Source organism: Terrapene carolina, unplaced genomic scaffold (genome assembly GCF_002925995.2).
Source record: "Terrapene carolina triunguis isolate 2854851 unplaced genomic scaffold, T_m_triunguis-2.0 Scaffold111, whole genome shotgun sequence".
In the NCBI taxonomy this organism is placed as follows: domain Eukaryota; kingdom Metazoa; phylum Chordata; order Testudines; family Emydidae; genus Terrapene; species Terrapene triunguis.
This window is the reverse complement of record NW_020664462.1, coordinates 9579359-9593470: the sequence shown is the minus strand read 5'-3', so window position 1 is coordinate 9593470 and position 14112 is coordinate 9579359. Positions and strand designations below refer to the sequence as shown.

Below are 14112 nucleotides of genomic sequence, written 5' to 3'. Positions count from 1 at the left end.
CATGGAGAGAGCGTGTGAGCTCAGGCAGGTGGTGGGAGAAAGGAAGCATTATTAGCCCCATGCCCCAGAGGGGGCAGAGAGAGACGGAGTGACCTACCCAAAATCCCATAGGAAGGCTGGGATGGAGCTGGGAATTGCACCAGCATCTCCTGCTCATCCCAAACCAAGAGGCTACTGCTCGGAGTGCTGGTTTTAGTAGGGGACATCTATACATAAGGCAATTGAAGGCTCCGTCCCCCCTCCGGTCTATAACTCCCTGACTTCAGGCTAGCTTGTTTCTGTGCTCGCGCTCTCTGTCTCTCTCTCACACACACACGCCTTCCCATGCTGCCATCGCCTCAGTAATGGGCTCCCTTGCCATCCCCACAGAGATGTCTGGGTGGAAGGTCCCACCAACAATGCCCTCTAATCAGGGCCGGCTCCAGGGTTTTGGCCGCCCCAAGCAGCCAAAAAAAAAAAAAGCCGCGATCGCGATCTGCGGCAGCAATTTGGCGGAAGGTCCTTCGCTCCGAGCGGGAGTGAGGGACCGTCCGCCGAATTGCCGCCAAATAGCTGGACCTGCCGCCCCTCTCCGGAGTGGCCGCCCCAAGCACCTGCTTGCCAAGTTGGTGCCTGGAGCCGGCCCTGCCTCTAATAAAAACCTGAGATAGGAAAAAGCCTGTGCTGTTGTGTGCTAAATCCATCTTGATGCTTTCTATGTCTGAATTACATTGTTGGCAGAAAATGCAAGCTCCTTAGGACCAGGACCAGTTGAGTCCTCCATAATGAATACACTGTACTTTAATCAGAGTTTAAGATAAATTTCAAAGTGTGGTGTTGTGGTTTTTTTTTTTCAGAACAGCTATGTGACATTCAGAGCATATGGGGGTTTGATTCTGCAACAAGCGTCTTCACTAACGTCATTTGCACTTTGTCTTAACTTTGATTCTTCATCCACGTCTCTTCCTCATCCCCTCACTACACCTAACGTTTCTCCTAGAGTGAAAATGGAGGTGATGTTTGGAACAGACCATCAAATTAACGTTAATATACATATCCAACAGCTTGTTGTGATAGCGTTCCACGTACAAGGTTGCAACTGAATATATCATACATGCTCCTGCTCATTTGTCAAATAATGTTATTGTCATTTTGGGCCTGTTTCAGCTCCCATTGATTTTAATAGGATTGGGTTCCAGCCAATGAGGGGGCATTCTCACATCTACAGCATTAATTCCCTGTTCAACTCCACTTACTTGAGGCCATGTCTACACGGGAAAAAGGTTTGCCAGTAGAGCTATTCCTGCACAGCTATGCTGTCAAAAGATCCCAGGGTAGATGCAGCTTATACCCATAACAAAGAGTGCCTGTGCCAGTATAACATATTGATTTTGCACACAAAATAAGTTATACCAACAAAAGCACTTCTATGTTGGTATAACTCTGTCTAGGGTAGGGGCCAGATTTTTAAAGGTATCTAAATGCCTGACTCCCAGTGTGATAATCGATGGGTGTTAGGCTCCTAAATAACTTTAAGAATCTGGCCCTAGGGCTTTGGCAGGATAAAAATGTCACACACAGACTTAAAAAAATAAATCACCCCCCTCCTTGACATTCCCAGACTAGCAAAAGTTTCTAGTGTAGACCTGGCCTTAGACAGAACTGCCAATGAAATCAGCCTCAGACTGGAAAGGTGGGACTCCACTGCCAGAGGGTAGAGTGCCTCGGGTCTTCCTGGGAAAGGAACTAAACTCTCCTCCCCTCAGATAAAAGCCCATTATACAAGGTTAAACATGGCTGGTTACTTCCAGGAGCAATGTTGCAGGAGCCGCTACACAATTCATTTGTTAGGAGGAAGTTTGGGGAAAAGAGATGAATGTTGCAATCTGCCCTAAAGGTTACCAGACCTATGCCAAGTCTACTCTTAAAATTTTGCCAGTATAGTCAAGTCAATTAAACTATCATGGCATTTTTATACCAGCAAATGCCTTAATGCAGATGCAGCTCATACTGGCAAAAGAGTGCTTTTGGTGCTATAGCTTATTTGATTACGGGAACCAGTACAAGCTATACCGCATAAGCAATTTTTGCCAGTATGCGCTGCATGTCTACTAGGAGGGTTTGCCATTATTGCTACGTCAAACCTTTTTTGTGTAGACTAGGCCCTAGTTCTTGTCCATACTAGGAAAGTGCCCTGGTTTAATTAAGTACGTTTAAAAATTGTTCTAGTTAAACTGGTGCAAGCCTCTAGTGTAGATGCCCACGAACTGGTTTAACCGTTGCTATATGGAGGTGCCAGTCATGGCTCCATAGTTAGGATTTAGTTCCATTTAGCACTTAAAGCAGGGATTCAACCTAGGATATGTGTGAGACATACATATGGGTTTAGATCAAGTCAGTAATTTACCAATACACGCTAAACCAGTTTATGCAAGGGCTTATCTGGTTTAAGGGCTTTTACATTAGGGGTTTGAACCAGTTTAATTAGATGGATTTTAAACTGAGATGTTTAAACCAGAGCAGTTTTCTTATAGGTAGAGTTGTGGCTCAATCTGATCCCTGGTGGTAATGAACTCCAGAGTCAACCAAGGGCCCTCCACTGAGAGTGCCCTGCTCCCAGACTCAACATGTTTGAATCTGGGCTCCTCGGGGAGTGAAGACACCATGCTAGGGAACAGTGAGAGGAAGGAGCTCTCTAAAGTAGTGGTTCTCAACCAGGGATACACATAATCCTGGGTGTCCTCAGAGGTCATAAGAACATAAGAACGGCTGTACTGGGTCAGACCAAAGGTCCATCTAGCCCAGTATCCTGTTTACCGACAGTGGCCAATGCCAGGTGCCCCAGAGGGAGTGAACCTAACAGGTAATGATCAAGTGATCTCTCTCCTGCCATCCATCTCCACTCTCTGACAAACAGAGGCTAGGGACACCATTCCTTACCCATCCTGGCTAATAGCCATTAATGGACTTAACCTCCATGAATTTATCCAGTTCTCTTTTAAACCCTGTTATAGTCCTAGTCTTCACAACCTCCTCAGGTAAGGAGTTCCACAAGTTGACTGTGCGCTGTGTGAAGAAGAACTTCCTTTTATTTGTTTTAAACCTGCTGCCTATTAATTTCATTTGGTGACCCTAGTTCTTGTATTATGGGAATAAGTAAATAACTTTTCCTTATCTACTTTCTCCACATCACTTATGATTTTATATACCTCTACCATATCCCCCCTTAGTCTCCTCTTTTCCAAGCTGAAAAGTCCTAGCCCCTTTAATCTCTCCTCATATGGGATCCGTTCCAAACCTCTAATCATTTTAGTTGCCCTTCCCTGAACCTTTTCTAGTGCCAGTATATCTTTTTTGAGATGAGGAGACCACATCTGTACACAGTATTCAAGATGTGGGCGTACCATCGATTTATATAAGGGCAATAATATATTCTCCTTCTTATTCTCTATCCCCTTTTTAATGATTCTTCCAGGGGGTACATCAACTCATCTAGATATTTGCCTAGGTTTATAACAGCCTACGTAAAAAGCACTAGCAAAGTCAGTGCAAACTAAAACTTCATACAATGACTTGTTTATACTGCTCTATATACTGAAATGTAAGTACAATATTTATATTCCAATGGATTTATTTTATAATTATATGGTTATAAGTGAGAAAGTCAGCAATTGTTCCGTAATAGTGAGCTGTAACAATTTTGTATTTTTATGTCTGATTTTGTAAGCAAGTAGTTTTTAAGTGAGGTGAAATGTGGGGGTAGGCAAGACAAATCAGGCTCCTGAAAGGGGTACAGTAGTCTGGAAAGATTGAGAGCCACTGCTCTAAAGCAACCAAGATAAACCATTTAAGACTTTTTGGACAAGAACTGGAAGTTTAAAATGGACCCAGAATAGGACTGGTTGCCGTTACTGAGCATAGAGCAATGTTTTGAAACTGATCTGCGTGCTGTATATGGCATCAAACTTTCAGGCTGGTGCCACAGGCAAACAAAACTACCACAGTGCCCCACCCCACATCAGATTCCATGGTGAACCTATTTTTTCTAAAGCACTATGGAGGATACAGTCAAAGAGAACAGGATTCTGGCACCTCAGATCAGTCATTCTGCCTTCTGATCTCTATCAGAAGAGTGGAAATCAGGAAAGTAAAAACATTCCAATGCAAAGGTTTAAGTTGTATTATGGATCAATGTTTTTAAGTTCTACACTCTAAGGCACGTTAGCATAAGCACATTCAGTATACATATTTCCTATATATAAAAAAGTGAACACCTTCTCCAGTCTGTAATACAAGGTAGAAATCTGGCTCCAATAACTATAAGCCCCAGTACAAAGCAAAGGCACTGGAAAAGCAGTCTGACCACTTGACAATAACAAGATGACCCTACCGTTATGGTTAATAATTACTACTTATGAAGCCCCTTTCAACTAAAAGCACTTTACAAACTTAAGTGATCCCCATATATAATTAATGTATCAAGTCACTCATCACCCATCTCTGGGATGGAACACATCAGCTGCGTCACTCATCACCCATCTCTGGGATGGAACACATCAGCTGCCTAACAGCTCACAGCAACAGTTTAAAGCAGGAAGTGAAGAATACTAAGTCAGATCATCAGCTGGTGTAAATCAGTATAGCTTAACTGGTTTCAATAGAATTATGCTGATTTACACCAGCTGAGAATCTGGCCTTAGTACATCCAGTTAATTTTTGAGGGGCATTTCAGTGGTGTAATTTCCACCCACTTGAATTTGGCCAGAATACAAGGTTAACACCCCTGTTCTTGTTAAAGGTGTCATGGGATTCTTAAAAGTACAAAGGACCAAGAACTTCAGCTCCCTTCTGAATCCCAATCAGCTGGCTCATAGAGAACCATTTCCTAAAGATCAGAGATCAAAAATCTTGATCCAGTTGAAGTCAATGGCAAAACTCCATTGACTTCAATGTGTCCAGGATGTCACCTTTGGTTTGCTTAGATATTAACGAGAGAGAAATTGGCCATAAATAGTAACCACTGTCAGTTTGAGTGCTCAGCCGGCAGCCACATCAGTCACTTCTCCAGAAGTGCAGGGACTGCCTTCACGATAAATCTTTGTTGCGAGAGAAGTAAAAGTCCACCCCTCTGTCCTTGTGTTGCCTTGGCGTGTCGGAGGGATCTTTCCTTCCCTTCGGAGGGTGGTCTCTCTTGTTCTGTTAATTGACAGAAGGGTAGCGAAAGTTATTGATTGAAGCTAAAAGAAAGTCTGGTTTTTATGTTATAAAGCAATCGAGACATCTCACAGCCATCAGAAAAAAGGGTAACACGTTGCAGCTCTAGCCAGATGAGAAGCAGAAAGGAAGGATGATCCAGTGGTTAGGATGCTGGCTTAGAGACAGGTTCAATTCTCTGCTCTGTCAGACTTCTTGTGTGACTTTGGGTAAGTCACTCTGTGCCTCAGTAGAATAGTGCTTCCCTACCTCACAGGGGTGTTGTAATACATAAAATACATTAGTGATTGTGCAGTGCCCAGATACTATGGTGATAGGGGCACAGAAGTTCCTGAGATAGCTAGAAGCATGCTGAGGAGGGGGAGAGAGATAAAATGTGACTCCCATCTCACTTTACAAAAAGTAAAAAAAAAATTGGATTAAAATGTTCATGTTGAAAAATGATCACCCTTCCCCTCTCCCCACACAAGCAAGGGCCACTAGCCAAGGAGCTATTGACCGTCAGTCACTTGTCTGATCTCGACTGCACATTGAAATAAAAGAGAACTGATTATTCTAACTCTCAGAGCCAAAGCCAGAGGTCCTTACTCAGAAAAAGGATCTCACTAATGTCATGAGTTTTGCCTGAGTGAGAAATTTGGAGTTGGGCCCTCGGTACCCAAACCCTACATGAAGGCTAGTTTCATCCTTGCACTTGGTTTATTACACTACAGAATCAAACTGTCCTGCGACAAGAGATATAGGTAGGGGAACAAAGTAATGAAAACTTGTGAGATGAAATATACAGCTATGGGGTCACAACAGCAGCAGCATGGTCAGCAAATGGAAGTTGGCAGCACTCAATCCTAAGACGGAGCCCTTTATTTGTTAGTTTTGCTGCATTTTCTAAAAGGCAGATCCACTCTGAAAAGCATGTTAGTACCATTGGCCTCCTGTGGTCCCCTGTTTAATGGGTCTCTTATTCCAGATCAGATGTGCTCCGTTTACAAGTCCAAAAGGTATTCTTGCTAGCTGCCAGCCCCACAGACTCCTCCTGGGATCTGAGAATCAAGCTGGGTTCTTTTCTCCTCATACACAATCACCTATCATAAGGTGTCTGCAGGCCAAATTAGACGTTCAGAGACACCTGTGAAACGTCATGGCTTTCAATGGGGTTGCACAGGCACAGACTGACCAGAACTTAGTAAGCAGTGCTGTGATAGATGCACAAGTCAGAATAAAATAGAATCCAGCTCACACTCCAGTTACATGGATATCAAGTGTTCATTCAAAATTAATGTTGTGCCCAGTCAGGGACCCTTTAAATGATGTGGATTAAACCCGTTCTCTAGTTATTTCTCAAGTGTAAATGGGAGAGAGCTGCAGAATTTATACCCATATTTAGAGCAAGAAACAACAAACTCCCTAGCTCAGTTGAAACTTCATAGTACTTACAGGCTTCTGGTTGATATGTCTGCTCCATTCCCGGGCCAGGACGACTGGCAGTGGATAGGTCTCCCCTAGAGCTATCCCAGCTTGTGAGAGAGCTGCATTGCTCAGTGCCCAGAGTGTGTGTATCTCCCCTCCCTTTACACACTGTATTTCCGGAACCCACAGTCGGACATAATCTCCCTGCAAATGGAAACAGTGGTGTTCAGGGGGATTCACTCACACCAATAGAGCAGGATGTAATAATCTGACTTCCTACAGTTCCTTCCAGACAAGGATGGGAAAGTGCTTTATTAACCGTAAAGAATGAAGCCCTGTGAAACGGGGACACATTAGCAGGGCCGGCTTTGGCAAGTGCGGGGCCCGATTCCTGGGGCTTGTACTCACCGGGCGGCGCTCCCAGTCTTCGGCGGCACTTCGGATTGCCGGCCAGGGGAGCGGGGCCGCGGGGCTTGCAGCGCTCCGGCCGGAGCTCCAGCCAGGGGAGCGGGGCCGCGGGGCTTGCAGCGCTCCGGCCGGAGCTCCAGCCAGGGGAGCGGGGCCGCGGGGCTTGCTGCGCTCCAGCCAGGGTCGCGGGACTGCCGCGCTCCGGCTGGAGCTCCAGCCAGGAGAGCGAGGCCGCCGAAGACCCCGGAGCAGACCTTGGTTTAGTAAAAAAAATTAAAAAGGCGCCTAAGGCGTGGGGCCCGATTCCGGGGAATTGGGCGAATCGGCCTAAAGCCGGCCCTGCACATTAGCCCCATTTTTCAGGTGGGAAAATGGAGGCACTGTTATGTCAGGGCCAACATTTTCAAACCCGGGAGCCTTCTGTTAGGCCCCCAAATCCATATGTAGGCATCTGAGTAGGTGGCCTGATTTACAGAGATGCCAAATACGTGCACCTCCCATTAGCTTCAATTGGGGATATTTAGAGTCCTTGGGAGCTTCTGTCCCTAAACCAGAAATAAGCCCCACTCCCTGCTATCACACAGGAGGCAGCAGGGGTTGCTACTGGGTAGGAAGGGGAGCCTCTCCAGGACACCATGAAGCTGGGGAATGGAGTGGGGGCTGAGTTAATCTCCTCCAAAACTCTGGTTCATTAGTAGTGGGAGGAGTATGAAGGGGAAGACTGATCGCCCCTCTCCCCTCTTCCCCCCACAAGGTGAAGGTCAGGGGAAAACTGACCGTAACTGTCCTTTAATCTCATGGCTGTGGGTTTCAACCCACTATTGGGTGCATTACTGTGTTAGGTGATCAACTCCATCCCTCCCATCATTCATTTCTGTGTTTCCCATGCAGCTGGCCTGTGTTTGAGTAACACATTGCACCATGTCTTGACGATATGACAGTTACCTGGGGAAATGGTCATTAAACGCAATGCTAGTAACGGGGACAGCCACAGACCCGGACTTCCCGAGCCAGGTAACAGACTCTGAATGCCAGATCTCTTCTTGCCCTCCTCACCACTAATTAGGAAAGGCCTGCAGTCCGAGGGATTTTTCTAGCAGCAGCGTCTATTGAGTAGCTGCTTCTACTCTCCCCACTGGGGCCGTTTATTGCATTTAGTTTTCTTCAGCACCCGCTTGACTATAAACTGCTCAGATTGTAACACTGTTTCAATACACGCATTCGCTTTCGTAGGGTTTTATACCGCTGCCTGTCTCCATAGCATTTGAGCAAATGATTAGCTATTCTTTTGTTATAAGCTCATCATGCACATTTGTCTCCTGAACACATTTCACTCTTCTGTCTCTGCAGCTCCACTCAGCGGAGAAGCAGCTCTTCAGAGGAGACAGGCTAAGTGACACTGGGGCTAAAATATCAACAGGCTAAGTGGCTCTGGGGCTAAAATATCAACGTTACAGACTGCCGGATTCCCCGTTGATGAGAAGAGAGCACTGAAAAAACAATTCCAGCCAATAATCACGCCGGTGGGGATACCCTGGGGGACGCTGGCACGGTGACACACTGCAGCATACCCCTATGACTTCAGTGTAGCTGCACCTGCTTTTGCCTCTGGCAAACTCAACCGTTGCTCTTTAAAGAATGAAGATCAAACTAAATTACCATTGGTTTCAGGGAGCCTAATCTGGCTGCTTTTAAAATAAATAAATAGGATCCACAGATGAGTAAGTCCCGGTTTTCACACTTGGGAGCCTAAAGGTAAGCACCTAAATCCATATTTAGGTGCCTAAATGAGTGACCTGATTTTCAAGAGTGCTGAGCCCCCAGGCAGCTCCAACTGAAGTCAAGCCCCAAGAAGGGGGAGGGATAACTCAGTGGTTTGAGCATTAGCCTCCTAAACCCAGGGTTGTGACCTCAGTCCTTGAGGGGGGCCATTTAGGGAACTAGGGTTAAAAAAAAAAAAAACTCTGGGGATTTGTCCTGCTTTGAGCAGGGGGTTGGACTAGATGTCTCCTGAGGTCCTTTCCAACCCTGATATTCTAAGGGTAACTGCAGGTCCACACTTTTGAAAATCTTACCCAGGTGACTGTGAAGTCAAATCAAAACCTTATGTGCCATTTCCATAACCGCTGGAGTTTTGGTTTGTTACCTGCTGGGGCGAAGTGGGGGGGAAGATGAGGAAGAGAGCTACGTAGCACCGGGACATTTCACCAGGAGACTTACGTTGCTGTCATAATCCAGGCCTTGTTTAATCATGTTAAACTTCCTGTTTTCCCTTGGATCGTTTCCAATTCCAGCGCTGTATAACCAGTTTCCATAATTGCTGCAGACATCATAATCCACCTTAAACACACATGAAAACCAGTAAGAAGGGCTGGGTCTGCTGCTCAGAAAGAAAAGGGCAGAGGGCAGAAAATCTTGTGGAGATAGCCATTGCTCTGGCATCTGGGGCTTGTCTACACACAACACTATGTGGTAGCGTTAAAGTGGTACAACCTCCCCTAATGTGGACACAGTTATAGCAGTATAAAGGTGCTTGAACCAGTATAGCTATTCCTGTATAGGAAGGGGAACAAGTTATACTGGGGTAAGGCTCCTTTATACCAGGAAGTGGGAGGGGTTGTACCACTTGAAATATTTGCGGGTTTAAAAAAAAAAAAAAAACCCACGACAGTTACACCAGTACAAAATCTGCACGTAGCCCAGGCCTGGTACTGATTGGCCCTGACATAGGGTGTGGCCGCCCCACAGCACTCCCTCCTGGCCAAGCATGGTGCACTTAGCACTCCCTGCCTCAGTTTCCCTCCCTGAAGTGAGTCTTAGCTGGGGCGTTGGAACCAGGGGGGGCAAAAGGGGCCATGGCCCCCCACTTTTTAACAAGAGAAATGTAAGTGCTGTGTGGAAAATGACTGATTTCGCCTGGGCCAGCCTTAGGGGCGGGCAATGGGGGCGATCGGACCACCCAGGGCACCATGGTCGGGGGGGCACCCTGCGCAGTGCAGAGGTATGCATTGCCAGCGGGCGGGGTAGCATCCAGAGCAGTGAGTGATAGCGGGGAGCGCCACACTCACTCTGCTCCACAGGGGGCGCAACGGCCCCCGGGACCCACCAGGTTTCTCGCTGCCCTTTAGGCAGCATTTAAATCCAGAGCTCATCCGAGCCCCACCCCCCAATCCCAGCAGACTCTGGTACATCCAGTGCCCAGGTTGCCTGGCAGTTCACTCCACAGCACTGCTGGAGAGAGGCTGCTCCCGGGCACCTGATCTCTCGCTCTGCCCTGGGCGGCACTGGGGCTACAGCTCCCCCTGGCTCTGCTCCCTCTGGTGGCCGGGACAGGACTTTGCATCAGCTGCATTGCCGAGTGCAGGGGCCGGAGTTCAGTGAGCTGATCCCAGGGGCTCTGGCAGCCTCTGCCCCACCTCCCCCCATACCCTGCCCCAGCCCCGCACGGTGAACCGCTGCATAGAGTCCGGTATCCCCTGAGACACCCGCCCCCACAGCCTGGGATCCTCCCGCCTCAGGAGATATCTTCTCTATGGCCTGGGATCCCATCGTACCCCCAACCCAGGATCCTCTATAGACCGGGATCTCCTGAACACATCCAGTCCCCAATCTGGGATCACCCCTGTCCTCTAGGGACACACTCAGAGCCCCCCATTCACCTGGGCTTCCTCGCTTCCCACCACACCTCCTTGGTGCGGTTTAAACTGCCCGCAAGAAGCCATGTCTACACCCCTCCCCATGTACATCCCCTCTCCAGAGCCCAGGGCACGACACCCTTCTCCCTCCACCCTCTGGTGAAACAGACACTTTCCCCCAAGACCATGGAGGGGAGAATCTCCCTTGGCTGAGGCTGGCGTGTAGATCTCACACTGCCGGGAAGGTGATCCCTGGGACTGTTACCCTGCTCTGCACATCTGCAGACCTGTTAAAAGTCTCTGGGTAAGGATAAAAAGGGGTAAAACCACAAGGGTGATGTCCTGGTAGGTGTCTACTACAGACCACCTAACCAGGAAGAAGTAGTGGATGAGGCTTTTTTAAACAACTAACAAAACCATCCAAAGCACAGGACTTGGTAGTGATAGGAGATTTCAACTACCCAGACATCCATTGGAAAAATACAGCAGGGCACAGATTAGCCAACAAGTTCTTGGAATGCACCAGAGACAGCTTTTTATTACAGAAGGAGGAGAAAGTGACTAGGGGAGAGGCTGTTCTAGATTTGATTCTGAGAAACAGGGAGGACCTGGTTGAGAATCTGAAGGTGGAAGGCAGCTTGGGGGAACGCCGTCATGAAATCACAGAGTTCGTGATTCTAAGGAATGGCAGGAGGAAAACCAGCAGAATAAAGATGATGGACTTCAAGAAGGCAGACGATAGCAAACTCAGAGAATTGGTAGGTAAGATCCCGTGGGAAAAAGAGTTCAGGAGAGTTGGCAGGTTTTTAAAGAGACTTTATTAAGGGCACAAGAGCAAACTATCCCAATGTGTAGGAGAGAAACCTAGTATGGTAAGAGAGCACACTGGTTTCACCAGGAGATCTTCAAACACGGGAAACTTTAAAAAGTCACACAAAAGGTGGAACTAGGTCAAATTACTAAGGATGAATATAAAAAAAAAGCACGTAGGGACAAAATTAAAAAGCCCATGGCTCAAAACAAGATTAAGCTAGGTGGGGACATAAAGGGCAACCAGAAAACATTCCACAAATACATTAGAAGCAAGAGGAAGACCAAGGACAGGGGAGGCCCATTACTCAATAAAGAAGGAAAGACAATAACAGAAAACGCAGCAATGGCCAAAGCAGTAAATGCCATTTTTGTTTCAATTTTCAAAAGAATGGTTAGCAGTGATCGGACGACTAACAGAGTGAACATCAGTGTAAGTGGGGAAGGATCCAAGGCTAAATTAGGGAAAGAACAAGTTAAGAAGTACTTAGATATGTTAAATGTCTTCCAGTCGACAGGTCCTGAAGAAAAACATCCTAAAATACTTAAGGAACTGGCTGAAGAGCTCCCTGAGCCATTAGCAATTATCTTTGAGAACTTGTGAAGGACAGGAAAGATCTTAGAGGACTGGAAAAGGGAAAACATCATCCTTATCTATAAAAAGGGGAATAAGGACAATCCAGGGAATTATAGACCGGTCAGCTTAAGATAATGGAGCAAATAATCAAACAATCAGTTTGTAAGCACCTAGAAAATAAGGAGATAAGCAGAGCCCTGCAAATCTGCAGATATCTGCTTTATATCCATGGATGCAGATATCCAGGGACCGTTTTTGCGGATTGCGGATTGGATGCAGATGGAAATTTTGTATCTAGAGTCTTGCAAATCTGTGGATATCTGCTTTATAGCCGCAATATCCACGGACCATTTTTGCAGACCGCATGTGGATACAAATTTTGTATCTGCACAGGACTCTTAGGCCTGGTCTACACTAACACCCCAATTCGATCTAAGGTACGCAACTTCAGCTACGTGAATAACGTAGCTGAAGTCGACATACCTTAGTTCGAATTTACCGCGGTTCAGACGCGGTCCACACACGGCAGGCAGGCTCCCCCGTCGACTCCGCGGTACTCCTCTCGCTGACGTGGAGTACCGCAGTCGACGGCGAGCACTTCCTGGTTCGAATTATCGCGTCCACACCAGACGCGATAAATCGAACCCGGAAGTTCGATTGCCAGCCGTCGAACTACCGCGGTAGTGTAGACAAGCCCTTAGAGTTAAGTAACAATCAACATAAATTTGTCAAGAACAAATCATGTCAAACCAACCTAATATCCTTCTTTGACAGGGTAAAAAGCCTTGTGGATAGGGGGAAGCAGTAAATGTCATGTATCTCAACTTTAGTAAGGCTTTTGATGTTGTCTCACATGAACTTCTCATAAACAAACTAGGGAAATACAGATTAGACAAACCTACTATAAGATAAGATGTGTGCACAGCTGGTTGGAAAACCATACTCAGGTAGTAATTATCAATGGTTCGCAGTCAAGCTGGAAGAGCATATTGAGTCGGGTCCTGCAGGGATCTGGCCTGTGTCCAGTTCTATTCAGTATCTTCGTAAGTGATTTTGAGAATGGCATTGAGACTACATTTATAAAGCTTCAGAGGGTCCTGTGGCACCTTTAAGACTAACAGAAGTATTGCAGCATAAGCTTTCGTGGGTGAATGCCCACTTCATCAGACGCAAGCTTGTGGATGATACCAAGCTGGGAGGGGTTGCAAAATTTGTTCCTTGGGGCACATTATCTATATAAATAAAGACAAGTAACCCATAAATCTCCTTCCTAGGATGGTTCATTCCAGACCCCCTGTCCTTTCAGGGCAAGATGCTAGAATCCTCTGTTCTCCACAAGATTTGAATGCTAAACAAATCAAGTTTCCATTGAAGGGAGCCAATGCTATCTAGCGGTTATAGTAGAGCATAGAAGCCAGGACTCCTGAGTTCTATTCACCTTTCTCCTACTCACTCACTGTGAGGCTTTGGGTGAGTAACTCATCCTCTCTGCATCTGACTTCTCCCTCTGTAAAATGGGGATGCCAGGACTTACCCACCCTCATAAAGTGATTCGAGAGCCCCCAATGAAAGGCACTACCGAGTGCCAGATATCATCAACTATTATTTTGGTTATTCATTCCATGATTTACGCACAGTGCAGTTCTGACCACAAGCTGTGTGTGGGTGTGGGAAATTAGTTATCCTACACCTTTCATAGTAAAGGATCCCAAAATGCATCACGTAATTCGCACATTGCATACAAGAATCACTTCATCCATCACTGAAATGCAGCCACCCTGGGGGATAATGAAACTACAGTCCCCATTTTCCACTGCAGTGAAGAATGCCAGAATGCCATATATATCCTGAAACTGCACTAGGAATTTTTGCAGACTGTAGTTATTCAAACTGCAATTTGTCCAGGACACTAAGGCTAACACTGCTCCTTTTTCAAAAAGCACCAGTGCTTTTAATGCCATTTGCTTGGCTTCAGGACATGGGTTTTTAGGCTCATCTGAAAGAGGCTGCATCCGGGACACCGGGTCAGCACTGACTTACAGGACAAAAATGTCACCAAACTGAATCACCAACCCCGCTTTG

General features: G+C 46.5%; 1 protein-coding gene across 1 annotated transcript in view; it reads right to left on the bottom strand.

Moving 5' to 3' along the window:
- Positions 1-4501: 4501 nt before the first annotated feature.
- Positions 4502-14112, bottom strand: part of LOC112117948 (cryptochrome DASH-like) — a 28540-nt gene continuing 18929 nt past the window's right edge. Inside the window, exons 12-14 of the mRNA XM_026652175.2 lie at positions 9229-9348; positions 6628-6804; positions 4502-5175 (exon numbers count right to left, since the gene is read on the bottom strand). Of these exons, the coding sequence (XP_026507960.1) occupies positions 5065-5175; positions 6628-6804; positions 9229-9348 (408 nt within the window). The 3' untranslated portion in view covers positions 4502-5064. The remainder of the gene's footprint in view (positions 5176-6627; positions 6805-9228; positions 9349-14112) is intronic.